Source organism: Coloeus monedula (assembly GCF_965178545.1).
Source record: "Coloeus monedula genome assembly, chromosome: 8".
In the NCBI taxonomy this organism is placed as follows: domain Eukaryota; kingdom Metazoa; phylum Chordata; class Aves; order Passeriformes; family Corvidae; genus Coloeus; species Coloeus monedula.
Genome location: NC_138788.1, coordinates 21,530,947 through 21,553,111, shown reverse-complemented (window position 1 = coordinate 21,553,111; position 22,165 = coordinate 21,530,947). Strand labels below are relative to the sequence as shown.

Genomic DNA, 22,165 nt, shown 5'->3' with positions numbered 1-22,165 from the left:
ATCTTTTTCATGCAGAGTATTTAGGATGTGAAAAAAAGGAGAATGGAGAAGAAAAAAATTGCAGATATTATTTAAAGAAAATTTCTATTTTGGAAAATGTTGGGTAAAATCCTCAGTATCAAAGAAAAGAAAAAGACTTATTCTCTTTTTGACTGGAGACCTCAAATTCTACCAGTCTGCCCCACCTCTAAATGTTATTTTCTGCCTGTATTAGGCTGTTAGAAGCTCACAGTACTCCTATCATTCTCAGCTTCTCGTCAGTCTCTTGCTGCTGGAGAGGGAAGGAATTGCAGTTTAGGTTAAGGATGTGCAGAAATACTGAGCAAAGACCTGACCAGCAAGAATTTTGCAAAAGCCAAGCAGGATCCGACCTGTGGGCACACAGGCATGAGTTTTTTAGGTACCTCAAGGTCTAGAAGAGAAACATTGGTGGGGGCTTGGTTTTTCAACTTTCACCTGCAGGGTGGTTCTCTTCTGAGCACGGATGAGTCAGGAGCGGTTCCTTCTGTTCATCAGTGCTCATCCAAAGGGAAACCCTGATGCAAACTCAGAGATGTGGGCTTGTCCCTGCTTGCTGCTTAATGCAGTGACCAGCTCCTGTGAGAGTGGAAGCCGGTTTTGGTTTTTTTTCCTAATGGCTGCAAATAAATAGGATTTATTTCTTGGATTATAGAAGTAGCATCCAAAATGAACAGAAAATCCATTCCATTGTGCAAAGGCTGTGACTTCTGGGGCTGAGGGCTGAGATCTCTGTAGCAGCTGCAGGAGTGTCTCCTACCACCATCTTCCGGAAGGCACCAAGAACTACAGCCTCTGTCAAGTATTTTGGGACACACATGTAGTAAGCTGGAATGGGAAGTATGGATGTCATAGTGAAACACGTGCTGATGCATATTATCTTCTCACTTCAGCCCATCTGTCAGGCAGCTTACAACAACGATTTCAATAAAGTTCATCTCCTTTTGGAGCGCAACGGCAACTATCTGAATGTCCAGGACAGCTTCAGTGGAGACACCCCTTTAATTTGTGCATGTAAACAAGGAAACAACAGGATAGTTAATTATCTTCTTAGAAAACATGCTGATGTCAACCTCAGAAATAAGGTAAGTGGCCACTGACTCTTCCTTTGCAGTGACTGTTCAGATTCTTGGAATGCCAGTGGGGACACTGGCAAGCACAGACAAACCTCAAGTTTGTTTCCTACTGAGGCATGTGTGGAGAAACAGGTGAAACAAAAAAGCTTCTCTGCTTATTTTGGGGCCCTGTGTAACTTAGTTTGTCCATCTCCGTTTTGACTACCTGTAGCAAGTTTAACACTGTAGCATGCTTTACAGCCCTGCCCTTTAGTTGCTTTGGTATATATTCGGTATTCAAACATTTTTTTTTAAACTCTGTTCTCAATAGGAATCTGTGTTGGTTATTGCTACTTTCCTGTATTTCTCTAGTGTCCCAAAGGAGATGTCCTAAGGTCTCACGTCCTTGCTTCAGTAACCAGCACCTCCTTAAGAAGGGGGGCTGTGGCAATCCCTCCTGCTGGTTTAACTTGCTGTGAGGCAGCAGCAGCCACATGAGATACCCACTCTCTCCTTTGAATCTCTGCAGCCAGGTCCAAGTTTGCCCGTGTACACATGGAATCCTTTGGATCCCACATCCTCCTTTCACGTGTAGTCTGATTTCCATGCCCGTCTATGTGTTAAACGTGCCTCTACTTGAAGGAAGCAAGATGCATGTGTCTATTTCTGCTTGAAAATCACAGCAGTATTCCTATTAGATAGTCTAAAAGAAAGCTTGTGGAATTTAAAATGGTCTACTCTTATCAATATTAAACAAAGTGAGGTCACTGAATCTGGTACTAATCAGAGTTATTTTGTGTTTAGAAGGACCGCACTTGCCTCCATTATGCTGTGAGGAAACGGTTTACCTTCCTTGACTACGTGCTCATCATAATCCTCATGCCAGTTATGCTTATTGGATATCTTCTCATGGTGAGTCTGGATGGAAGAAGGAATGACCCTGTATCTTTCCCTCAATCACACTTTCATGGCAGTATTTCAGGCCAGGAACCTGTATAGAATATGGACTGCTTTCTTAAAACCAGACTGAACGTGTACAACAGAAGGAGCAGGGATTTTGCTGTGAATGTAGCTGATGAAGGACAGGATTGTATTACTGCATCAGTCTGGCATTTTCAAAGACCACTCCTCTTTTTGGAAAAAACACGGTATTTAGCACAAATGTACTTAAGACTATATGCAGATGAACTGTTTTTCTGTGTAACTCTTTCTCTTGCACCAAACAGGTCTCAAAGACAAAACAGAATGAACACCTGGTCAAGATGTTGCTTAGAGCTGGAGTTGATGTGAATGCTACAGACTCTGTAAGTGGGTTTATACAAATGCAAGTGTGGCTCACATGCAGGCAACAATACTAAAAACAGACTACAGAACCTTCTAGCAACATAGTTGGAGTAGGAGCATCGGGAACTGAACTGACTGATGTACCAGGAAGACTCAGTGTTTCCCCTTGACACTTAGGCAATAGTTTTGTAATGTATACAGAAGTAATTGCCCCCTGATCAACTATTCTCCCTTTCTGACCAATGTCCTCAATCCAGGCAAACTGGGCTGAAGTACCTATGTATTAAATATTTGATTCTGTAAAGATTCTAGAGATATAAGCATCTGAGTTTATCAGCATTTATAAGTTTTTGAACTGGAACAGATTTGTGGGCTGCAAGGCAAGACCCTGTGTCTTCTCTTGGTCTTCAGAGTGTGCTGATCTTTCCTACACAGAGTTATGTATCCACTAGCCTACCTGGGTGTGGTAAAGAGCTCCTCTACTCTAAGGCACAAAAGGAGAAACCCCAATTTTATCAGCAACCGAGTTGTAAAACATGAAGTGCAAGCAAACAGTATAGTTTAAAACAGTTTCTGAGACCAAGATTATGGAATCCTCCAAAATTATTGGCTTCCTGCTAATGTGCCAAACCTGTTTTAGCAGTTGCATCTCAGGGAAGGAATGATTTTTTTCGTTCCTGTTGTTCTCATGATAATGTATTTGTTTTTCTGTGTAGTGTATTGTGACAGAAAATGGTATGTGTGTTCTGTATCCAGCTGTTAGGGGGAAAATGATACAGGTACTCCTACTTAGCTAAGGTCTACTAAAGAAGTTTAGTATAGAAATAAAACTCATCTGCTTCTGCTTCCCTTCAGTCTGGCAGCACAGCTCTTCACTATGCTTGTGAAATGAAAAACCAGGCAGTCATTCCTCTACTGCTTGAAGCTCATGCAGACACTTCTGTAAAGAATCAGGTAAGAAGGTGGAGTTGATAACTGTATTTGCTCCTCACGGTGGTGAACCAGTAAGTACATTGTAGGCTTTAGCTGGTGCACAGTAGTTTAAGGAGAAGGGTGCACAGCTTTCTGGCAGCCAATTTGTTTCCTGTTTGGTATGAAACATTTGTTCCATTGCCTTTGTTGACAAGAGCAACTTCAAAGTATGAAACCTTCACTGCTGGATTTCTACCAGTAAATGCTGCCTGTGTCCCCTGGATTAGCAGGGGCTTGGCACATCTCTTAGCTACCTTTATGTTGCCTCTTCTTAGCTCAGAGCTACTCCACAGTTGTTCCTAAGATATAGGCTGCAGGGGAGGGATAAAAGTCTTCCTAGGTGCTTTTTGTGCTGTTGAGGACCCTTCTTCTGAGAGGCTAAGTCAAGCTGCTTCTGCCACCAGAACAGCTCAAGTCTTGCCCAAATCGATATTGACCTGGGAGTATCTGCACTCCTGAGTTGAGGTGAGCAGTGTATTATCCATGTTGCTCTGGAAGTCAAATCTTAGCTGAGCTAAGATTCTGCTACTCCCAGGAAACAGTGGAAAGGCTGTCCCTACTGTAGGGGAGGTCTCTGCTCCTGTCTTTGTCTGGAGTAGTATTAGACCCAGCATGTCCTGAAACCTTTGTTTTAGAGCAGAAGTGACATGGGACCTTACACAGGTGGCAAAGTCAGGAAATCTCTTTGTACTTGACCCCTATCTATCATATTGCAATGTATTTCATGTGTTTCTTTCAGGATGGGGAGACTCCCTTAGATATAGCAAGAAGATTACAGTTCCACAACATTGAAAGCATGATAGAAAAAGATTCTTAGCCATCAAGGACTCTCAAGCCTGCAGAAAATTACCTCATCTGACAAACCACCTTTCACAACAGCAGAAGTCCTGCAGAGGATGGGGGCTGATACTCGATAAAGACTCGGTCTGCATCCACCCATTCCTTGTTGCAGACTTGGACAATTTTCTGTGAGATTTGTCAGTACCCCAAGGCCATGTGTGGGCTGAAAAAAGTTCATTTTATTTTACTAAGCCATGAATTATTACAATAGTGCCCAAAATATTGCCCTTCCCATTTGCTTCATCAATTTTATTGCTTGACTTCTACAGACTGTGGATTTTGAAAGCTAGCTATAAAATACCTGGAAGCCTAAACCACTGCATACAATGGTTGGCAGCCAATGTAAAAATAAAATCTCCTTTAGAGTGTGTTACTTGTTCCATAGGGTAACTAAACAATATGCTATAGCAGTTATAAAAAGTCTGGTACCCTTCCTCTTGTTATTTCTCTTTCTACAATGGGAGCCGCTGGGAAAACAGATCTCTCAGTTGAGCCCTTCCTCCTTCCATCCTTCCTACGATTTTCACACACCTTAATTCTCACTGTGTTGCTACAAGGGTAGGATTATCTTCTCTTTTTCCATCTAAGAAACAGCAAAAATAGATTCAGTGCCTTGCTGGAGACCGTAAAGAAATTCAATTCCCAGATCACTTTAATGCACTAAGAAGTAGTAATGAAAATATGTTTGGCCCAGTAGAGAAACAGGTCTCTGGACTGCCTTTCCAATATAAACAGTGTACTAAAAAGAAGAGTCAATAAATGAAATGCTGTTGATGGAAGCCAGATGTATCCTTCCCAGGGGACTACACAGGACAGCATGCTGTACAGAGTGGTGCATGCAGCAGGGGATAATACCAATCATAGTAATAATATATCCATGAGTCTTCTCTTGCATAGGTGAAGGCAGAAGAAAACCTGCAGTAGTGAGCAATCTATTAGAATGGCCCAGTGCTTTGTGATTTAATAATGCAGCAGCAAAAGGGTTACTCTTTTTGTACACTGCTGTATTGTGCCTCCTTAGTCTAATGGATCTTTATTTTTTGGACAATTTTGGCCTTTTCCTGTAAGCTGTCAGAAGTGCAGAACATAGGTGCTGTGATCAGCACTGCTAATGGGTGCTACAGCTGGTGTGTGGACAAGCTGGTGTATTTTTCCTGTGTAAAAAGACAGATCTGTTTTTCAGTGTAACTATTGTATTGGATGTCAACTCCAGCTACAAAAGGTCTTGTCTGGACAAGGTGAGCTTGAGGCTGCAGCCAGAAACACCCCACAAAACAAAGCTCCTTGTTGGAGCCTGTAATAATGAACACTTTGTGTGTAACCTGGGGACAGACACTCCAGAGCAGCTTGTAGGTGAGAAGATGGGAGGCACTTGCATGGATTATGAAGACACCATCTCTTAGGCCTAGTGGCTATAAAGGGAGAACATCCAACTGCTTTCCCACGGCTTAGGAACTGCTTGAATGAAGAATGGTCCAGACACAGAGCTGTGTAAAAGTGAATGCTGACAGCTCAGAGTGCTTGCAACAGCTTCATTGCCAGCATGAAGAATAATTCATAGGGTAGAAGTTCTGTTTCCTCGAGTGCACCTTGCTGGATGGGTCTACATCTCCATATTCCACAGCTGCCATCCGTGGTCTTTGAAATTGTGAGGGGTTCAGAGTGTGTGAACAAACATTTGGGTGATTTTTAGGCATGGAGGACAGAGGAATATGTCTACAAATTTTTAAGGTTGGACTCCTTGATTCTCACTGCTTGATGTTTGGTAGTCATCTATTGTCTGCTCAGCTTCTTGTGCTTGAAGGTCTTTGGTTGTGTTGACATTAAAGGGTAATTTGAGGAGGGAGAAAAAAAAGCCAAGTTCTCTGTCAAGGGGATCAATAATTTAATTTAAACAAAAGTGTTCATTTCAACAGAGAAATGATCGAATCACACTTTTGGGTCTCCATAGGAAGACAAAAACTGGGCATGAGAATGGGTACATAAGATATATATGAGAACAAAAGAATTCAGGCTTAGAAAAATTAGTCTTGTAGAAATAAAAACTGTTGAAATTCAGTGATCCCTGCAGTATGTACTCAAATATATAAATATTTTCAGCTTTCATTCTTATATACCTCAAACTTCCCAGGAAGACAGCAGTCACAATAACATCATGGAAAACCTCAAATTATGAGGAAAGCAAGAAATAAATAAGAATAAATAAATACCTATACAGGTATCCATTATGTGTGTCTGTGTGTTTAGCTCTTCCCCAGATATCACCCTTATTGCCAAATAGAAATTTTGGAGGTTTTTACAAACAACACTCTGCTCATGGTTTCAAAAATATTTTTTCATTAGTTCAATGATTTTCAGATACATTTTCTCAGTTGCATCAAGGCCCCAGATGAAATCAAGATGTCCCCATGCAGGAAAATGCTCGTGGTAAATGAGATTAGTGATCCGAGGAAGTAGCCTTGCCATGTCTTTTGGGTCTGCAAATTTGTCCTCTCCACCGCTCCAAACAGCAGTTGGTGTCCTTATCTCCTCTATCTTGTACACAGGAGGAGCAGTCTGTGGGACAGGGAGGAGAGCTGAGTGAGTGCTGTTGTAGCAGAAGCTGTGTTTAGAGAAAGGTTTCTGTGCAAGCATCTCTCTTTGCTTTTTTCTTCTGCACTGCCTACAGTCAAACCATAAGGATGAAGGCCACCCTCTTATTGTTCATTGCCCTAACCCCAGTCCCTGTCTATGGAATAACCCATCCTATTCTGGTTCTTTCTATAAAGCATGGCTAAGAGTTGTCTTGCAGATTGACTCCAGCTTGCACTCCTCAGAGGTGTGGGCAGGGAAAGAGCAGTGTTGGTATTTATCTGTGATGGACTGTGGAGATTTTTCCTGTGTATATTCAGAGTGGGAAGATCTGTAAGTTTTTTGGGGGCATGAAATGCAACTTTTGGTCTTAGTTTTTATGCTTGGAATTTAAGTGCCAAGGAAATAATTTGGTCATTTATAATTTCAATCTAGAAAATTTCTGAGACAGTGTGCAAGACGGAAGTGGCTGATTGTAGCTCTGGAGCCTTTCTGTTTGTGAAAAGCAGCATTTTGGTACAGCACAGGACACTGCAAGTCAAATGTGCTGCTTAAAAGTGAAATGATTGCCAGTCCACTGGAGAGGTCACTGTAGCTCTGAGATCCATTTCCTCTCTTAAATGAAAGGCAAACTTTGAGGATTTTTGGAGAAGTGAAGAGCTCTGTGTTCACCCAGTCCTAGGATCTGGGTATGGTTCTTATTCATTTTTGCAATGACATGTAAGTTAACGTGTCACTGGGCACACCTCTGCATTGGTAGGGGAAGCAAAATTAACTTCTGTTAATTGTCTGCAAGGGTCTATCTCTGCCTTGTTTGTGAATAGGCTTTTACACTTGTGTGTGACTCAGCTGAAACATTATCTGAGACCACTCTCCCCCTTGTTAGTACTCACAGGTGCTAAAATTTGAATTTTTCTATTTCTAGTTTTACCAAGACCCAAGGAGGAGTTCTCAGGGAAGCCATTTTGCCTTACCTGGTTGTATTTCTTCAAGTTTTCCTTAGAGCCATAGTCATAAGCTTGAAACTTGTCTGTATGTGCTACCTTTTAAAAGAAAATACAGAATAAAAGTGATGAGAGATGAAGAAGTAGAGTGAAGGAGGGATATTCCTGCCTGTGAGTTAAGCCAAGGCTCAGGTAGTGGACTGTGAGTTACTCCCACACATTCCTCTGGCTGCAGGCTTCCAGGGTACTGAGGATAGATCACAAGGTAAGTGGTTTCCTTACCTTTTCTCTTGCTAGATTTCTGTCCTGATCCTTATATTCCAGCCTCAGCATATTTTATTACTTAAACTCTTGTTTTACTACCTTAGGTACCTAAAGTTGGGGTCCCTATTTGTCATGCAGAGTTGGGTTCAGTTGTCACACAGAAAGAGAACCTGGGTGCCTAAAACGTGTCAGGGCTATTACAAGTCTAGTGCAATATGCCATGTAGGACTGGGGAATGAATACCTGGAGGTGTTTTGTTTGTTTTAGTAATTTAATTCTTTGCACAAACGTGACAAGTAATTTCATTTGTGAGTGCTGTGTAATAAAGGGTGATAGAAAGTCAGTGTCTATTAGTTTAGAAAACCTTTGCTTCAAGGATTTAAGTAGCTGGGTATGTGCTAAAAATCTGTATGGTGCATTGTCTTTGCTATTTTATCTTCCTGTATCTGTCTTTGCTTTTTATGCACCTGATTTTGTTAGAGGCTGGCAAAATAGATCATAGAGTCACTAGCTGTCCAAGTTTTGTGTTCATCTCCTGCTGGGAATGCTTGTCTTCAGGAGCACATCTATATTCTATACCGCATTAAATGTGCACATGTTCAAGGCAGTAGGTGAGAAGGTATGATGGTAATTTTCCCAAATCCAAAGCCTCTGGATTTTCCTGCAGGCTGTCAGTTGCATAAAAAGCAGCAGTAAGAGACTGTTTACATGTCAATGTACAGTTATACCTGTTGCCAATGAATAATGTTCTGTACTGATGTTCCAGCAGGGGAATGTCCTACGTACACATCTACTCGACTCTGGAGAGAAAGCAGAAATCTTATAAAGACAGAGATCCAGTGCTGTGACAGAATAAAACTGTGACGGAAGTGAGTTTCTAATATTAAAGAAGTCAGCTTACAAAACATTTTTTATAGTTCTGTTAAGGAGGTGTTCCAACTCCATCTCCCTGGATTCTTCCTCAGCTATGTTATCTTGCACTGAGAACCACATTAGTGACTTAAGCAAGGCAGGAAATACCCTTAATGCTTTAGCTCTGCAATTCAAAAGCTGCTATTGCTTTTGCATTGAACCTTTGATTCCAACTGCTTTCCTATATGTACTTTTAAAAAGGATTATAGATGAAAAAATGGGCCCAGTTGTTACAGATACTGCAGTAATAAACATTATACAGGCCAGCTTTTGCATACTTTCGCCACTGTAAAGGGGATTGGCACCACAGTGTTCACAGATTGGCAAACAGAGGGAAAACTCTTGTCTCTCCTGTCCCCTCTGACTGATGCACAAGGGTTTGTGAATCCCACTGTAGGTGTGCTGCACTCCTCAGCACAGTGGAAAGGCTTTCTGTAGCTCTACACCTTGTGGACTGAGCTGTTGGGCCCAGTTCTAAGGTCAACAAAACCAGGAAAATGCCCCTTACAATAGTCTTTGGTACCGTGCAAATAGTCTGAAAATTAAGAAAGAGAGTTTTTTCCCTGTCTTTTAGGTATTTCAGTGTTCAGAGGACCCCCAGAGTCTATATACTAAGGAAGGAAACTAGCAACTGTATTGCCAAGAACTCTGACTTCATCACTCATTGTCTCTTTTTAAAGAACATCGGCTTGTGACCAAAATCTGGTTGGCTTAGCCCCAAAAGAGGGTACATCTTGATATAAGCAATATAGCTCCAATTTGGACTCAGTTGTTTCTTTCTGGCATTGGAATGTGCCTCGTTGTTGGTCCCACCCATCCCTAGCCCTAGCCATGCTGCTGCTGTTGGCAGTACACAATGTCCTGGCATTCCCTCAGCCTGCTGAGAACTGTGCTGTGGTTTAGGTGTGTTTACATGCGTGACGGTAACCAGACAAGGATGGAGTGAACAAATGTACCTTCCAAAATCCCTTTAGTTTTACCATGAGTAGGTGTTCTTGCATATACTTACCGTGTTGATATTTTTGATGCTGCCTCCAGCTATGTAACACAGAACATGGGCACAAAACTTATCCAGGCTTGTACAGAGCTGTGTCACGGGTCCTTTCAGAAATTCGATCTGGTGCGCAACTCCTTTGCAGCCAAGTACTAACTGAGGGAAAGGAAAAGTGCAACACCTTTTTTTCTTCTTACAGAAGAATTTTATGCAGGAAATTGTTGCTAATAGCCTAGCCTTCATAACACAGTATTCAAAGATTTCTGGAACAGCTTACCCTCACAGTACCCCTCAAAACACCCCATTTCCCAAAGAGCATAATTTATTCTTCCTCCTTCATATTACTACCACCAATCCTTGAGGAAGCCATCCTTCCATTTCTGGTGTGCTGACCTTAATGCCAACTCCTTTTTAAAGTCCCAAAGATCATCATGTCTGTTACTGCAGTTCTGGTTTAGTTCCTCCTGCATGAGGCCAGCAAAATTTTAGTTAAACAGCAGGAGTTCTAAAACAAGACAGTGTTTCACAAGTCTCCTACTTCACTGGGAGCTGCTGCTACAAGTTTAATATCCTGACTATTTTCCCCACAGGATTTGGGAACAGAGTTTTTGAGACCACTCAATTCATCCAGAGCTCAGTGTCAGCATGTCACTTGTTTGGGAATGCTTGGTCTCAGGTTGAGTGAACCCTGTGAAGGTTAGTGAGGCATTGGACCTCTTAGAAGAAAAAATTACATACCCTGAGCAGTGGTTCAGGAAAATTTGTTAACTTAATCAGAGGGCTTGTAGCATGTGAGCATACAGTTACTGGGCCCACAGCAAAGAACACTTTCACCCGTTTAGCCAGCTCAGGGTATGTAGAAAATGCTATGAAGCCTGCAAATACAAAAGAGACAGGCTGAGTTAGTGAAGATATCCTCCACAGACAAATTAAAGACATAAACAGCAGATAACAAACAAGAAATGATAGTAGATTTTCAGCCCATTGTCTGTTGTTCACGTTTGTGCTGCATGTTTCACCCAAGAAAAGTGTTGGAGCTAAGTCCTCAAACTAATTTTATTTAGGAGGCAAAGTTCATTTTGAGGTTTAGAGCATGTCTGGGCATTGTCATTATCAGAACAGTTTTTGTAGGCAACGTGTCAGTGAGGTTTTGGAGATAACACCAATTCCCTCTAAAGTTCAAGGAACTCTCATAAAAAATGAGTTTTTCTAATTAGAGTCTCTAAAGATCTATGCATGTTTATGCTTTCATGAAACTATAGAATAATTAGCTAAATAGTGGGAGCTTTTTGTGTTTTCAAGCAATTATTTGCATCACAGGCAGATGAAGAAAACCTAGATGGTTAGTTTATTTTGCCATGAGGGTCTTTAAATAGTCTTACGAGAGGCAAAGAAAAAAAAGGTCAGAATTTGTGACAATATATGATTTTTCCACATTTAATTTTTTTTTTCTGGGTTGTTTACACTAATGAACTGACAGTTGCTACTTTCTAATCTATGTTCATTCATGGATCTTACACATAAACCATAAACACCAAGAACTTTCAACTGATGCTAACAGAAAGTTAGCTGCATTTAGGGGCCATGAACTGAGTAATAACAAAAGCTGCACCTAAGAGAAAATAAACTACTAATATTTTTGCTTTCCTAATTTTTGGTCTCTGGCACTGTTTTCAAACAGCAATGTGGCCAGTTACAGCCACTCATGAACTACGATTTAAGTTGTAAGATTGACACTAAGCCATGACTTAGTAATGTTGAGATTATTTTTCCTTGCCTTCAAGCAATTTAATTTAAATTAATGTATTAATTTAGATTATTTTATGGACCGTTTCATCTTTTTTATTTTTCAATCCTATTCACAAGAACAAGCTTCCCAAGGAAGTGTTCACAGCACCAGTTCTGCCAGAGTTCAAGAAGTATTTGGACACTGCTCTCAGGCACATGGCGTAAACATTGGGGCTGGCCTGGGCAGGGCCAGGAGTTGGCCTTCAGTGATTCTTGTATGTCCCTTCCAGCTCAGGATGTTCTACGGTTCTATGATTCTAATTGTCTGTTTTAATACAGAAGAACTTCATGTAAATTCCTGTTGCTGAGAAAAATACCCAATGCCAGTACCAGAAGTACCCAGTAAATGACCATTTCTATGTTCTATGTAATTATTTAAAAAGTTGAACTATCACTGCATCCTCTATTAAGTTTATTTCCTTATTAAGGGTAACCAAATCTGATTTTAGAAAAGTTTTGCACATTTTCCAAGTCTCAACCCAGAAAAATCTCTATGTTTTTCTAAGTCTCTAGAAACTAGAAAAACAACAGAATCAGTGGGGACAGTCACCTACTGATCAAAGAGGAACACCAATGGTTGTGAAAAATTCTCCTGATGTTACCTGAAGCTGACCCTTCAGAGTGACCAATATAGTAAACATCCTTCTGTCCGGTTTTATTCATGATGAAGTACAGCTCTGCTGGAATATCGTATTTACCCATTTCATCGAAGCTACAGGGAGAAACACAAAAAGCTGGCAGACAATTTGACTATCACAGTGAGTTACTGATTGTCAGTTTTGTTCATTGCACCAAGCAGGACCCATTGAAGGAGGAGGTTGCACAGTGTGTCTGCATCCGTGCTTGAGCTGGGGAAGTGGGCAGAGGGGTGCAGCTGTACAGCCTGGCTGCCTGATGCCTTGGGCTCTCTGTGGAGGAGGTGCCAGTTTCATCTGACAGCTGCAGCCCTTGGGGAACTGAATTTATTCAGTGCTTTCGCCTGCACATGTTACAAAACACATTTCTCACTTGGTTGAATTCAACTGTGAGAGATCCGATTTCTAGACAAGGCTGCTCAGCATGTTCCAGCTGAGGTTGTTGCTCTCCCTCTCACAGTACTGTCTCCCTTTTCCTCAGCATCCCATTTCATTTCCCAGTCTCTGAAATCTCTTTCCCAGCCCATCCTCCCAGCTCTGAGTAGTAGTGAGCATCCTTCTTTTTCTGGTTCTTTACTCTCCTGGGTTGATGTAGATCCTATTCTTATGCTGGTTCAGGTAAAAGCCATCAGGCTGAAGATATCTAGTCCCCCTGGAGTTTCTATGTTGAGTCTTTTGAGTCTTTTTCTCTCTACTGAGTACCTGAACTGCCAGAACTCTTTCTGGCAGGGCTTAAGAGTCTTGTGTTTTAAAGACCAAGTGTTCCCTCGGCTGTTTCCCAACCAGACATCATAGCCAGCATCTGCGAGGAGGAAGCCCAAGCTGTTGTTGGGCAAGTTGGAAATCCAGTGAGTAGCATCTCCTAGAAAAGCATGCTGTAGGAACACGGCAGGCCTTTGCCCTGAAAAACATGAAAATATTCTTATATTGGAACAGCAATTAATGTGTATTTAATATTGGATTGCAGAGTTCAGTCTGTGAGAGGTTTCCCCATTCAAGAATCTCCCAGGAGAACTATGCATAGATATTGGTTTGAGAAACCTGAAGAATTTTTTCCATGCAAGCAGAAACCATTTAATGACATTTCATAACCATTTTATGACAGGTCTGGCAAATAAAGAATTTACTGGGGATGCCTGTGCTACCTCCTCTTGCACTGGAAAGCCAACTTACAGCCCCTATGCTGAAACCATCTACTCAAAGCTGAAAACTGCTGAAGGCATAACAGTGCATGGAAGACAAAGAAAAATTAATCCAAAGAAGGAAATCCATGCTTAGGCAACCACTGAGCAAGGCTGAGAGGCCCCTGATCTAACTCGGATAGCCTCACTTTGAGAGTCCGGATGGTCCAAATGATTTCCAAAAGAGATCTCTTTAGGGGAAGGCATCCAAATAAATAATTCTATAATACTAACAAGGACTAATAGTTAAAGTAGCAGTATCCAGGGTACCTCAAAATCCAGCTAGAAATTTTTATTCAATTCAGAAAATGTGATGAAACTGATGAAATGCATTTGCTTTTCACTGACTACCTGATTTCTTACCTCCTTCCTTAAGAATATCTCTGTCCTTCAGAAGCCTGGGAATTAATATTCACATGCCTAACCTCAGAGGCTTTGTAGTCAGGCTACTATTTTATATGTATATTATTTAGGTTGTTAATGCAAAACCTTCCCAAATCCAGTTTACCAGTCTACCTGCCAGACTGAGGGAAAAAAAACCCAAACCCAACCCTTGGATATAACACAATTATTAGAAAAGTCTGAAGTAAGGACAGAGACACTGAATGTGCTGACTTCAGATGGATTCAGTATTGGAGTCACCTTTCTGACTAGGTATTCTTGTGGAGATGGAAAGGTATGGAGCATGCCATTGCAGGTGCAGAGGGGAAAGACGGGGAATCCATGTAAGAGTTGGCTCTCAGACCTTCCTTGTGCCCTATAACTGTGTCACACCTGTATTTTGGTCATTCCTCCCAGCGGGAATTCTGTAAACGCCAAGAATGTATCCATCCTCTGTTGTAACTTCATATTCCTCGCTGGGGTATCCATGACATCGGATAATTTCACTCTGGGAAAGTCAAAGGAGAGTTTGTTAACATGCCAGTTGTCCTGTTCTGGAGCCTAACCAAGATGAGCAGTGTGCATGTGGGATGTGCTATGGTGGTAGTGTAAGACCCTGGCCACACAGACCATGGCTGAGAATAAACACTACAGGCCTTGTAAAAAGATGAAGCAAAGTCCTCTTCAGACCTGTTTAGCTGGTGATTGTCTGTTTTTCAGCCCCCTGTTATGGGATAAAGCAGAACTGTGCTGAGTGACTAACTCCCTTCTGGGAGATAGTTTGCCATGTTATGCAAGGCTGATTAGGATTGCACAGTTTCTACAGATTAAAGACACAGCCATATCTGTAATAAGACGATGTCAAAAGCTGTGGGGACGGTCCATAATGAATACTTTCTTGTCAAAGCGTGGCTAGGCAAGCCATGCAGGCAGGGCAAACAAGGGTGGAGATCTAGTCAAAGGAACTAGTGAGACCACCTACACCTAATTATGCATAAACTCTGAGAAAATCTTTGGTGACTCAGGGCAAGGCACCTTTGATTAGTTTGCATTGTGAGAATCCGTAGAAGGGGTTCAACCTCCCTTACCACTGTTCTGAGCAAACAGTTTGTTATGGAAGGGCAGGCCTTGGCTTCACTTGAGATAAGAAACCAGCCTTTGCTTCCACTGCAAAGGAATTCTTCTCTGTGGCAGCCCAGACTGTTTGGATAGAAGAATCAAGGTTTCCTCAGGCTAGTGCTGGAGGGTTCTTTGTTCTCTTGCCAGGTTTGCACTCCTCCCCTTATGTAGTAGCCTGAAATACCAACATGTGTTGAGAAAGCTGACTGCAAACAGGTATCGTGAGGCATGACACAGCTCCATATTTATCATATATCTGTTGGGGTTCACCCTAAATGCAGGCAGCAGAAGTCTGTTTTTCAGTTTGGTACGGACTGGAGCATGTAGTCTGTTCTCTGTCTGCAGTCCAGGGCTGAGTCTGGCTGCTGGGATCAAAATTCCACAGTCTGGATCTCCAGTGGCCCTCAGGAGGTTCTGAGGAGTTGCCTAGCCTTGGAAGCAAAGGTAGCAGACAGCAGTCCCCATTGAAGTACTATGTGTCTGTCTTCATGCAACATGCAAGAGGCACATCTGTCCCTGGCATGTTCAGAGCCAGCCCTCTCTGTGGCAGTGACCCTGAGGCAGTGGTTTTGGAAACAGCAGGGTGGGGAAACAGGAAATGCAGAAAGGGCTCTTCTTAGCTTGCTGGAAAGGACTGTTAGTTATGTAACTGTAAGGGAAGATTTAGAAAGGGAGAGAAGGTGACCCTACTTACAACATTCATGAAACATTCGGGGTTGCGACTCTTCTTACAGCGGCTTGTGTCAGCACTCGGGATGGAGGCTGCTGTGAATCCTGCTGAAAAAGCAATTCCTTGGGAGCAGAGCAGCATGAAGAGGCACCACATCTTGGGGCTGTGTGGAAGAGCACATGAAGGGGTGCTTGTGTTAGGAAGAGAGTGGTGTGGAATTCCACAGGAAGACCCAAGAGGAATCTCCTATAAGTTGCTCAAAGTCTGCTCCCCAAGGGCTGCTGGAATAAGTACTTGTGTGAGGAGGGGCTGGCTGCAGCTCACCCTGTTTAACAGGTAGGGTTGCAGAACAGGAGAGGAAGACACCTGGCCATACCATGCCATATTCTTATGCCTGAGCACTCTGCAGATTACAAGGGAACTGAGGTTGGTAGACAGGGCCAGCACTTGGCACGAGCCTAGCAGAAGCTTGACAAAGAAATGTGAGCACCTGAGATGACCATCACCCAGCTTGTCTGCCTTTATCAGTCTCCAACCGTCTGCCAGCAGGAGAGATGAAAGGAGAAGAAAGCACTGTTTGTTTCCTGTCTCCTCAGGAGTGAGGTGAAAGAGATTCAGGATGGCTCTCTTTAGACCTGCCCTCTCTTCCTCTGGGACTGAATGCTATTCTTGTGTCTGCCACTGGTATGCTGGGGTGAGGAATCACATAATGAAGATCATGAAGGGGTCAGGAGTAATTCAGGCACCCTGTGAGGAGATTTAATGGACTTAAGGCAACATGCTTGCACCACTTAAGTGCCATTTGTGCTTTCCTCATAGGGTGATGTGCCCCCGAACATGATAAAGTTCTGTTTGAAATCAGTTCCTCTGAGAACATGAAGGAAACAAGGTGACCATGTGTGGCTCCTCAAAATCCCCGTGAGTCAGTTCCTAGTCAGCCTTACCTTTTGGCTACCAGCCGAGCAGCCATGAGGAATAAGCAACGGATCCTGACACTGCCTTTGTTCTGCCAAGGGCCTGTCTCTGTTACCTCTTAGAAATGGTTGTCCATAATGCAAATCTTGTATTGGGCACAGGGAAGTGAGACCTTGCTCTTTCCTGGGATGACTGATGGTTCCAGATTAGCTTTTCTGAATAGAAATTGAGAGTGCAGTCGATCTAGCACCAGTTTATGCCAACTCCACATACAGAAGATATACTCTCCAGTTTGGTTTTTATTTTCCAGAGCCCAGGTCAATGAGTGCAGGAACACTGCTCTCTCTGAGCTTCCCAGACTTTTTTTTCAACAAGATAATTTTGACTCAAACATCCCTTAGAAAAGAGAAGAACAGATTCTGGGACCCAGATAGTTACTGAGTGTGGTATTATAGGTAAGAACTCTTTGAAAAGCAAGAGCTTGCAAGTTCAGTGCTCCTTGCTTCTTCTTTCTGAAGAACTGCACAAAAAAAGATTAATCCATGAAGCTCAGTACTGTGCTTACATATTCAGGAAAAGCCACATCATACATCAAATTTTTGTTGTATGCTGTGCTTTAACGTGTGAGGAGAGAATGACATCTGTGAGGGGAACAGTAGCCGTCATTCTGCATGTGTATAAAGACCATAAAGACCAGGCAGGAGACTTAAATGTTCACCAGTAGAATCCATGGGACTTAATGCCATGTAAGGCTTCAGCTCATCATGGCATCTTGTAAGATTGCCTCACCAATAATGACTGGGAACACCACTGCTCTTGCAGGCTTGGCTTCCTCAGAAGAAGAGGAGACGCTCCTGTGACCATGGTGTTTTTGTGTTAGTTCACCCTCCTGTCCATCCTGCAATTAAATTTTGGTGTAATTGTCAAATATATGCCAACTCCAGCACTGAGATACAAGCCTGCACAGTGATGGGGTTAGCAGCAGCTCCTGAGGACTTTTTGTCAGGGAAGGACTACTTGAGAGCATTCAGCCTTGCTGGGGGGATGGCAGGCAAAGGCAGCAGCAGCCAGCAAGAGTGAGCTTGCACTCAAACCCAAGCTTACAGTTTTTGTTAGGAAGTTAAGCAGACTCAGGAGACAAGTCTTTCTGGAACAAGGCATTAGACATGGAGAATGCAATTTTTAATGATGAACAGAGGTTCTCATGTAGCCACATGTTTCTTGAGTCTGCTTCTAGCATAAGACATCTGCTATGATGAGACATGGTACTCTGTGAAGCTTATTTGTACTCAGGAATGTTCAATATGAAGATCAAGAGAAAATAAGGAAGCATTCCCCATCAAGCAATGGGGAAGAAGAACAGAATTTGTGGGATGAGAGAGAACTAAACGAGGAAAATGCATTTTGACTTTTAGTGATCTTCAATTTAACCTTTATATTTGACAGAACAAATTTTAAGAAGTCAAGCTTCATGAGTCATCAAACAGTTGAAATGAGGCAGCATTTGGAAACACCCAAAACTTTAAACCTAGCATCAAACCACACTTCATTAGATTTCCTTTGTATATCAAATACTTCTTAATTTTTGTTGTCAAAGCAGGAAGCCTCACAACTTCATACTCAGGCAGTGCAACACTGTTTTGCTTTCTGTTTCACTCTGTTCTAGTGGGAGTAAAATATGCCTCCCTATCCCTGCACTGGGAATTTCAATTTGGCAAGAAAAAGCTCTACTAATATCTCAGCTTGTTTTCAAATCACTACCAAGATTAGTTGAGGCAATGAAGAGGCTTATTTAACCCTCTTGTTAAGGTAAACTTTCCTCAACGCACTCTGTGATCAGCTGGCTTCGCTGGCATGGCTTATGGACTTCCAGATATTAACCTTTTACTCAGGTGTAGGGGGCCAAGTAGCATCAATCTTGGCAGGCCACTGCTCCCTTAAACTCAAGGAATAAAGACATGAACAGCTGATTTCATCCCGTGAGATGAAGTCATAAGTAACTATTGAGCATAGTGAACTATCATGAAAGAATATGCTTAGATGGTAAAAAGATCAGAGAGACAAATGCCCTTGAAAGTTCCTCTGCATGCTTTTAAGATTTAGTGAAGCTAAGATACAAGCCATTCTGAAAATTGCCCTTCTATCCTTGTGCCTTAAGCAACCTAAAATTTATTATATAGAAGCTTTAAGGCATACACACACCGACCAGAAGAGCAACTGTGACTAAACATGCATGAGAATATGCTGCCTTACTCACTAACAAAACATACATATGCATTGTATGGAAGGAACAGGAGGTTCGGATTGCACACGTTTCAATACTTGCACATTCATTCCCTTGTTCTCAGACTGAAGAAAACAAGTAGAAAAAAATTAAATAGTTGCCCTTTTTCTTCCTTTTGTGCAGGTCAAACTTCTTTGTCTTCTAGTTCAAGCAAAGAAGCACTTCTGTGCCTAGCAATAGGCTTACAGATGAGAGAGAAAAAACACTGTTTATTTTTACTACCAGCTGCACAAGAGCAAGACATCACATCTTTATGGAGACAGGAAATAGAGAAAGAGACCATGAACGTGTATGTATAAGTAACTTACCTCTGCTTTGATTGCCTTGCTTCTGTCTTCTACCACGGTCCCTGGTCCGTCTCCACCAGCAGACTGATCCACTGGCAGCAACCTGCGCCGACAAAAGGAAGTCAAAACAAAATGAGCAGTTCAGGGAAGCAGCTGTGAGTGTCATGAGTTGGCAGCACGTATTGTAGAGCGTGTTTAAGTGCTGATTTGGCAGTATTTCAGAAGTGGGGAAATCTTAGCAATGACAAAGATCATCTGGTTTAATCCACCACCCCAAAATGCAGCTTGGAGCAGGAGAGTGTACTGTGTACCTATAAATCAGTGGTTAGCATGTTTAGCTGGGACCTGGGTGTTGCAGGTCACTGGGACTGTGGCAGACCTTGATCTGTACTGTTACCCACCTGAGGGGCTGCTTCAAATGTAATCTTTTAAGATGAAAAAGAGGAAGTGTCCAGCTTTTCTCAACATAGTGTCTCAAGAACACTGACTCTGCTATTGCTTTTCATTTGGTTTGTGTTAACTTTAACATTACAGACTGACCTAAGTCTGTTTTCCAGTGAGCAGCACAACTCATGAAAACCAGCTTATTCTGCATTAATCATACTCCAGTGCCAAGGAAGGCTTGAACATGACATGTAACCTTTCTCCCAGTGAGGGAACAAACAAGTGTTCTTGTTTATCCTAAGCCATTTTCATCACCTCTGAAAACACGGTATCTGGAGATCTTTGCTTAATGGCTGAATTAGCTGTAGTCAGCCTGGGGGCTCTGTCCTCACTGAGATTGGCTTGATGACCATGGGCAGAAGGACTCGTTCCATGTCCTTGGGCAGCTGGGCTATAAACTAAGTAGAATCCTCCTACGTGAGGATCAGCCTGTTCAGCCAATTAGCTCACAAGTGTCTTCAGAAGAGCTTGAGTTTCATCATGGATTGATGAGCATTTAGAAGAACACCAGATAAGAGGGATGTGTTCTTGGGAACACCACTGCAAACAGTATGATGCCTTTGACTCCCAGGGGAAGGAAAGGAGTGAAACAACAGGATGTCAGTGACAGCACAGTAACAGTTCTGCTTTACATACAAAGTAAAAAACGTCGTCTGGAAGAGCAGAAAGAGTAGTTTGGTAATTTATCACTGAAAAGCATTACAATTTGACTTCTCTGATATCTGTAAGATGATAACTATAATCAAACCATAAATTAAACACTCGGAAGGACTTCTGCAACATGATGTCTCATCCCTTCTCATGTCCCAAGGTGGGATCAACAGTCTCCATGATGTGTCCAATGCTGTTTGGTCAACCTGCTTTTACTGACTTTCCAGAAAATTCAACTCCCTGCCTCCTCTATGGGGTCCCAGGTTGGAACACAGCTGCACAATTGCAATCTTTTCTAGGTGGCTTTAGGGAATGCTCTGTCTACTTTCAGGTATGGTGTTGCATTTAGTATGGAAAGCATTGAAAACTTACAAAGTAGGTCTCAAGTACTCATACATTTTCCATACAAGCAGTGAGTTGGTTGAAAGATCGACTCTCTGAAGGGTAGTTGTCTCCAGGAATTTGTATTTGGTGGAAGGAATGTCCTTGTCTGGAGGGGAACAGTTTTGCTTGGATCAAACTCTAGTTACATTTGTGAAGCAGAAGGAAACAGGACAGCCTTCAGCAGTGGGTTCAGGAGATGAAACAGGCCTGTTGTTTGTCTTGGAAGGGAAAGGTGCAGAAGTGGTAACAGCCATGGTTAATTTGTTTGGCTAATGAACCATTACTCAGAGTGAGACACAGGTCCTTTGGTCATACAGTGTCACCAGTGAACTGTCCCAGTGTAGCAGCTGCACTGTGCTGGCTAGCACCCCAGACTTGGCCCACATTAACATTTCGTTGAAATGGACAGTGAGGGTGTCATGCTGGAAGGAAACCCCTGAATGCACTGTGTTTCTTTTCACAGAGAAGCTAATGGAATTTTGTTTTGGAGGGATGGTGACCTATAACGCTGTAACCTAGTAACCACAGAGGTTACCCTTCAACTGAGTGGTTTTGTGCTGTAACTACCTGTTTGAAACAAGATTGTTAGAGTCATAGTTACTCCAGGAAATTAATAGGATGAATAATTCTTCATCATTGTCTTGAAAGCAGCTCTTTCCAGTAGTGGTCAAAGTGCTCTAAATATACATGGGATGAAGATAATGGATTGTTTCTAACAATGTTTGGGTACTTTTTGTTTTAGTGTTTAAATGCCAAAGAGGCTGCTCAGAGCCATGACAAAGGTTAGATCATCTCAGCTCTGTGACAGCCAGTAGCTTACATGTAAAACAGCAGGAGGTGTGAGGTTTCTGCTGGGTTCAAGGTGTAACTTTGAACTACGTGTCCCATGGAAGTGCTGCCATTGCCAAAATGACTGAGTCAGCAAGGATTTCTCTGTCTCAGGGTGGGTCTTGAAGTCAAGTTTTCCATCTTCCGGGTGCATGCTTGAACCATGAGACTGGCTACTGTTTTCGTTTGGGTCTACCCTGTGTCCCTTGCTCTTCCTCATGAAAACAGTGACCAGTCCTGTTCAAACAAAGACAAATCATATTCTTTTCAGGAGTGAGGTGTTCTTTTTGTATGAACTCAGTTTCTGCTTTCTGCTCATCATCTTGTTTAATAATAAAATTATACAATATCACAACTGTTAGAAAAAGTTTTTGATTACACTATGCCTTTAAATAACTGTCAGCCCAATAAACAGAGAAATATTATGAAGAATGGAAAACATCTAGAGATCACAGAATGTATCCAGAGAAAGGAAGTGCTTTCATTACTGTTACAGTCTAGAGAAGAGAGTAGGCTGCAAGCAAACCCTGTCCTCTGTTAGAAAAGTATAGTTATTGCAGAATCAAATCTGTATCAACTGAGAAGGTATTACAGATCCACAAGGTTGCCAGAAAATATGAAGTGCACTATCAGGGTGCAAAAGGCATTGGAATGACATGTAGAGGGCAGGAGGAACCCTTTCCCCAACTCCAGATGCAACAGAAGGTGTTTATTGTACCCAGTGAATCTGTGCTGTTGAACAAG

At 42.2% G+C, this 22,165-nt stretch overlaps 2 protein-coding genes across 2 annotated transcripts; one reads left to right on the top strand and one right to left on the bottom strand.

Annotated features, from left to right (window-relative positions):
- Nucleotides 1–851: 851 nt before the first annotated feature.
- Nucleotides 852–4,146, top strand: ANKRD22 (ankyrin repeat domain 22; the record flags this gene model as incomplete). Its single annotated transcript, XM_082286507.1, has 5 exons — nucleotides 852–1,103; nucleotides 1,878–1,985; nucleotides 2,300–2,377; nucleotides 3,213–3,311; nucleotides 4,069–4,146. The coding sequence occupies 5 exons, from the start codon at nucleotides 852–854 to the stop codon at nucleotides 4,144–4,146; spliced, it is 615 nt and encodes a 204-aa protein (XP_082142633.1).
- Nucleotides 4,147–6,491: 2,345 nt separating this feature from the next.
- Nucleotides 6,492–15,784, bottom strand: LOC309575658 (lysosomal acid lipase/cholesteryl ester hydrolase-like; the record flags this gene model as incomplete). The annotated part of the gene is made up of 9 exons (XM_082286337.1): nucleotides 6,492–6,725; nucleotides 7,715–7,783; nucleotides 8,677–8,748; nucleotides 9,870–10,010; nucleotides 10,593–10,729; nucleotides 12,245–12,354; nucleotides 12,980–13,178; nucleotides 14,233–14,347; nucleotides 15,653–15,784. 9 exons carry the CDS (start codon nucleotides 15,782–15,784, stop codon nucleotides 6,492–6,494), a joined length of 1,209 nt encoding a protein of 402 aa, XP_082142463.1.
- Between the last annotated feature and the right edge of the window lie 6,381 nt (nucleotides 15,785–22,165).